General features: G+C 36.2%; 1 protein-coding gene across 1 annotated transcript; it reads left to right on the forward strand.

The window, feature by feature from the left end:
• Positions 1 to 2,069: 2,069 nt before the first annotated feature.
• On the forward strand, positions 2,070 to 3,753 carry LOC141843283 (cyclin-D3-1-like). Its single transcript, XM_074731345.1, has 6 exons — positions 2,070 to 2,426; positions 2,635 to 2,721; positions 2,803 to 2,901; positions 2,993 to 3,194; positions 3,288 to 3,409; positions 3,488 to 3,753. The coding sequence occupies exons 1-6, from the start codon at positions 2,112 to 2,114 to the stop codon at positions 3,728 to 3,730; spliced, it is 1,068 nt and encodes a 355-aa protein (XP_074587446.1). The 5' UTR covers positions 2,070 to 2,111; the 3' UTR covers positions 3,731 to 3,753.
• The last annotated feature ends 2,247 nt before the right edge of the window (positions 3,754 to 6,000 follow it).

The raw sequence follows: 6,000 nt of genomic DNA on the forward strand, positions 1-6,000 counted from the left end.
ATTTCTTGAATTAAAAAATTAGAAGGGGGCCGTCCTTGATCCCGACACATGTCTCTTTTTTGAAATTATTGTTAATTTAGGAATAAGAAATATTTGCTCCACATGAGTGTCGATATTAAGACCTATAAATAGAGCCTTGAAATTTGTAAGAAAGAAGGATTTTTTACGGGCTTCATCCAACTAAAATAGTGAAGTACTCACTTTTGGTCTTGCTTCTATACTAAGATGTATTCTTCTAACACCCATCACCCTAGACCTCAAAAAGGTATGTCCCAACTTATTTCTTAGAAGGCCCTTGACATTTATTAATACCAACCTTAACATATTGGTGTGCTAGGTTGGAGGTTTTGCAATGAACTCATGTAAGGGAAGTGTTGAAGCTCGAAATCTCTTGAATCCCTTATCTGAGAACCTTATTGTATGACTACCTCTCTGGACTGACTAGTAAGAATTCACCTCCTAGTCCACTCATAGACTACTTGAGATGAAGCCATCAACTTCCAAGGCAACTATTATTATCAACGACAAGGGCACATTGGATTTAACATATTTCTAAATAGACATGATAGCAATCTAATGTAGAAGTGTGCTTTTAGCATGAACAGAGATGCATAGGGAGACCTCATTAGCTATGGGTGGCCAGAGGAGGAGCTTAAAGGGTCATAAGAAAAAAGGCCTCCGATATACCAAAAGAGGTCGTTCTCTCAATTGAGTCAATCAGTTTCCACGAGTTAGATACAAAGATTTATTACAATGAATATAGATCACATTAAAAATCTAAGAAGAGCCTATCCTAAATAACTTTTAGGTTCCTAGTATAGACCCCTACTTTACTCAACTTACACTCCATAAGCTTATGCAAATTTTTTAGACCAAGCAGGGATTGTCTTCTCAACATCTTCTGTTCAGTTACAAGGATTTCTTAGAAAATTGCCATTATTCTTTACTTGAAACTATTACTTGTCTCTTACATTCCATATACTTTGATGCTTATAGTTTGGTGTTTTAAAAGGTTGCATATACACTTGCATTAAGTATACTAGTCTTGTGAAAATAAAAGAATAACTAACAAAAGACTTATCACTCTTGTTAAATGGGAGGTTATATTTGACCAATGATCATTGAGATTAATTAAATCTAAGCTTAGGTAAATTAATTTAATGGTAAAAAAGATTCTAAAAATAATAAATAAAGAGAATAAAAAATTTCAAGAGACTAGTGGAGATGCGATAAAAAATGACTAACAAAGATTTTTTATGATAATATTTTAATGGTACTTCATCTTTTTATCTTATTTGAAAGAAGTTTGTTATTTTAATCAAGTGATATAAGATTAAGAGTGGAAATAATTTAAGAAGAGAGACTTTTATTATCGAGTGATATGCGATTAAGATTGAGAACAATTTAAGAAGATAACAATATGAATAAAAAAGTATTTTAAGAATCTTAGTAGTGCGAATCACGCTCTTTGATAAATATCTCTTGATCGATTCAGATATTATAAAATATTTAATTGCTCGATTTAGTAAAATGCCATATATAGGTATATATATATACATTTAAAAACCCTAAAATCTCATCAAGCAAATCCACAATAGTTTATATTATCAAATAGAACAATTTGACTTCCAATTTTTCACTGAACCTTGTACATTTCTTTTAAGCTAATCTGTCCCCGGAGCAATGGTGCAACAGTAGGACATCCGGGTTGTAATCAAAGGATGCTGAGCATCTGGATTGGCCGTCGTTTGCGCTTCCTGATTTACCTTGATAGTCGGTGAAAAACTTCCGTGGGATCGGACTGACCACCCCCAGAGATGTGGCTAATGGGATTATCATTTTTTCTTTTAAGCCAATCTACATTATACCATCATTTTTTCAAGGATAAAGAAAAGCTCCAAGCCAAAACCACTCCCCTAGTCCCCTATATAAACCTCAACAATGGATTCTCTCAATCTTCTTTTCCTCACCTCCTTCTTTTGATTCAGGGGCGTCCATTCCTCCGCCTCCTCCGTGCTTCTATCTTCTTCCTCTGCCCTTCGCAGTTTCAATCTCTAAAGATCCCATTTTTAAGCGCAACAAAGGCAAGATTCAATTTTTTATCCACTTCTATGGGCGTTAGCTTCGACTATGCTCCCTCTCTCCTTCGCTGCCCGGAGGGCACCAATTGCATCCTGGGGCTTAGCGAGGAAGAGCAGGACATTCGTGGAGAAACAGAAAGGCGCGGCCTTTGCCGATCTCCCCGTCAAAGGTGCGATTTTTACAATGATCAGTTGGACGACTTCACTTTGCAGTCGGAAGAACACATTGCCTCACTGATCGAGAGGGAGTCCCATCATCTCCAACCGAAAGACTACGCCGAGAAGTTGCTGAGAGGGAAACTAGGCCTAACTATCAGAAGCAATTCCATTGACTGGATTCTCAAGGTGGGTCAAGAAGTTTATGATTGGATTGATGTGAAATCTGATCGTATGCCTTTTCTGATGTCAAAAGATTTTCTTCACTCCTAGTTCTTTGGGTCTATTTTTCTGTGGATTCAACCTTGGATTTTATCCTTCTTTGAAATTTATCTTCAATGGATGACAACATTCCATGTCGCTTTGACCAATGAAAATTTGTTTCTTAATGGAACAGGTTCATGCGCACTACAATTTTGGACATGTAAGTGCCTATTTATCTGTAAATTACTTGGACCGATTCTTCTCCTCGCATGACTTCCTGGTAAGTGAAGTTACTTGGATTGCATGTTTCCTTGAAGTGATGTTTGTGGCAATGTTAACCAAACAGTAAGTGGGCTTTCAGAAAGATACAACTTGGATGACACAATTGGTATCAGTTGCGTGCTTATCTCTTGCTGCCAAGATGGAGGAAAAGGAAGTGCCTTCATCTCTGGACTTACAGGTTCAGGAAAAAAACTAAGTTGTAGATTAACTAGAAAACTTTAAAGACGTACGATTTGTTACTTATCACAACTTTATCTGTCCATAAACAGGTAGATGAGTCAAAATATAGATTTGAAGCCAGGAATATACAAAGAATGGAGCTTCTAGTGCTTAATACCCTCAATTGGAGAATGCATGTCGTGACACCATTTTCATTCATTGATTACTTTCTGTGTGAATTCAATGATAGGAATTCACCAGATAGGTTACTACTTTCTTCCTCTATGGGTCTCATTTTGGGTACTGTTAGGGGTTAGTAACTCATAGTGACATGAAATCCTTTAAATTGAGACATTTATAGTTGATAGAAAGACCAACATGATCTTGTCTATGTGTTAATTGTAGATGTCAATTTCCTAGAGTTCAGGCCTTCTGAAATTGCTGCAGCAGTGGCACTGTCGAGCCTGAGAGGTTCCCGAATTCTAGACACCGATAATACTTTAGCTCGTTGCATACTTGTAAATAAGGTGAGATTATGTTGCAACACTTCATATAATAATGTTGTTTATCTCAAAATACATAAATGGTCTGTTCAATTGATTCAGGAAAGAGTATTAAGATGTTGTGAAGTGATTCAAGGGATGACCCCCCTGATGAAGAATGGGGCATGCAATAATATCAGTCCATCAGTTACTAATGTGCCAAAGAGTCCAATTGGGGTGCTGGATGTTGCATGTGTGAGCTATAAAAGCGATGATACTAATACTACTAGTGGCTTACATGTTGATTGTCATACTGCCTCTCCAGCCCCCAAGAAGAATAAACAAGGCATATCAACATCTTCATGAGAGATATGGTATATTTTAAGAGTTTTCACCTGGTTGACAGTTTTGTCAAAGTAATTGAATTTTGCTAAGGAGCTTATTGTGGTCAGGAGCCACAACAAGTAGTTTACTTCATTCGATAGAGTGAAAAAATAATGACAATATTATTGGATTCTGAATTTATGTTTGATAGAGTGAACCTGATCAAACACCATTTCTGAACTGCAATAGAATGTAAAATCCAAAGTTGATACGAATTTGGTCCAAAATGAATAGCTATTTTGTGCAGGAAGCAAAGATCACTAAACAAAAAGTGAAATAGGTTATCCTTTTCTTCATATATTATTTCAAAGTTCAGTCATTGTCGTCCAATAATCTTGTTCGGAAGAAGCAATGAAGAAACAAGCAGGTACATTTATGTAGAAAGCTCTTTGTTGATGCATATATCTAATCCTTCTCTTCTTATTTGTAATGGAATTGATTGCTTTTGCCTTTCTTAAAATTTTAAAAATAAATTTACTATAAAATTAAATATGGAGTTTCCTTTCATAAGCATAACAGGAATCACTTCAGATGCATCTAATAAGATGCCTATGGAAAATAATTAAGTGCCTTGGCTTCCTTAAGCAGGCAAGAGCCCTAGTTTTGCAGGAAAAGTCATGAGGTCAAAGAAGATCTGACTTCATGCATTTCATTCAACAAATATGATTGGTGACCCCATGCCCTTTACCTGACTGACATCTGTGCCCATTGTTAACCAATACTATAACATGCCCTCCCATCTTTTAGCAATTCTTTACAGAAGCTGAATACTGACTTGTGAGACATGGCCAGAGCAAATTTTGACAAAGTGCCATGAAAGAGACCAAAGAGAAATTTCTTTATTGATAGTTGAGAAAAGGGAACTTGTGTGCAGTCTCATAGGACTGTCATGTGGAAGGGGGTTGTAGATTCATAAATTCATGAAGGTTTTTTTTAATGATTTTTGTCTTTACATGGTTAGCTACTTGCTCAGTCATGCATAGGTTTGAACTGGTTTCTTGGTTTTTGTTGCAGACTAGTGCAACAAACACACCCCCAAAAAATAGCCTTTTGAGAGTTTTATGGTTTCTGTCTTATTCTAGTTGTTTTGAAACTCAAACTAGACTGCCTGGTTCAACCGTAAGAACATGACCCAAATCCGAGAGTGATGGTCTGCCAATTCTGCCCGAACCCGAATGCATCAAATAGAGACATTAGCTAGCTTTTCTCTGTAAAGTTACCTTCTTACTGCCTTTTTTCCAGAATTATCATTATCAGTGTGACTTTGTCCCAACTAAATATTAGTGTCTTTCTTTCAGATTGCTTGCAAAACTTATTATTATGTAAGTGCTTGCTTTTCATATTCCATTATGCAATATATAATACAAGGAATGTCTGCAAGGAATCACAAGAGATAATATACACAATGACTAGGTAATTAAAAAGCCTATGGACTGTAAAATTGATCTGAATCTTTATGGGTCTTATCTTTTACAAATCTACAGTACTGATACCACTAAACAAAACATAAAACAACAGACACGAGACTAGTTTGCAGAATCTTACCACCCTCTTTAAGTCCCTCTTCAGAACTACCTTTTTTTTTTAAAGTAACGATCACCTCACTCCCGATTGATTGCAAACATCAGATATCTGAAAAGAAAGTTTTGAGTTACCTCAGATTTGAACTCTAACTCTTATCATTTTTCTTTTGTGGATGAATGTGAAATAAAGAACCAAAGGTAATTCATTCTCTTAGTCGGGTGCATTTACTTCATTTGAACTCTACAAAACATGCATATTTGTTTGTTTTATTGTTCGCCCCCATCTGAAGCAAAATATTATTGTCAACCATTTTCTTGGGGACCAAAATATTATTATGAAAATCAGGCACAGGCACAACTAGATATATATTTACTTGCACCGGGCACTGATAAGCATCTTGATGTCCAGTTGCATTACTGGACAAAAACCAGTAAAGATAAGGTAGAAAGAAACCAAGAAGGCACTGTACCAACGGATATGGTATTTATTAGGAATGAGGTAGATGAAGACAAGACACTGATGCAATATGATGCATAAGATCTGAAGACTGGCATCTCTGCTTGCTGATCTCCACAATAGAGAAGACAGTAGCAAGGTTAAAGAAGCATAGGATTTCCTCTCTTTTTTTAAAAGACAAAAAGAAAATGAAATAGCAAAGAGGAATTGGATTGGAGACTGAGTTAATGCCTAGTGAGTAGCTTCATGGTGCTCAACGGTCGACCCAACTG

This window comes from Curcuma longa, chromosome 12 (assembly GCF_044706935.1).
Source record: "Curcuma longa cultivar G26 ecotype Majalengka, Jawa Barat chromosome 12, ITB_CL_G26_1.1, whole genome shotgun sequence".
NCBI lineage: Eukaryota > Viridiplantae > Streptophyta > Magnoliopsida > Zingiberales > Zingiberaceae > Curcuma > Curcuma longa.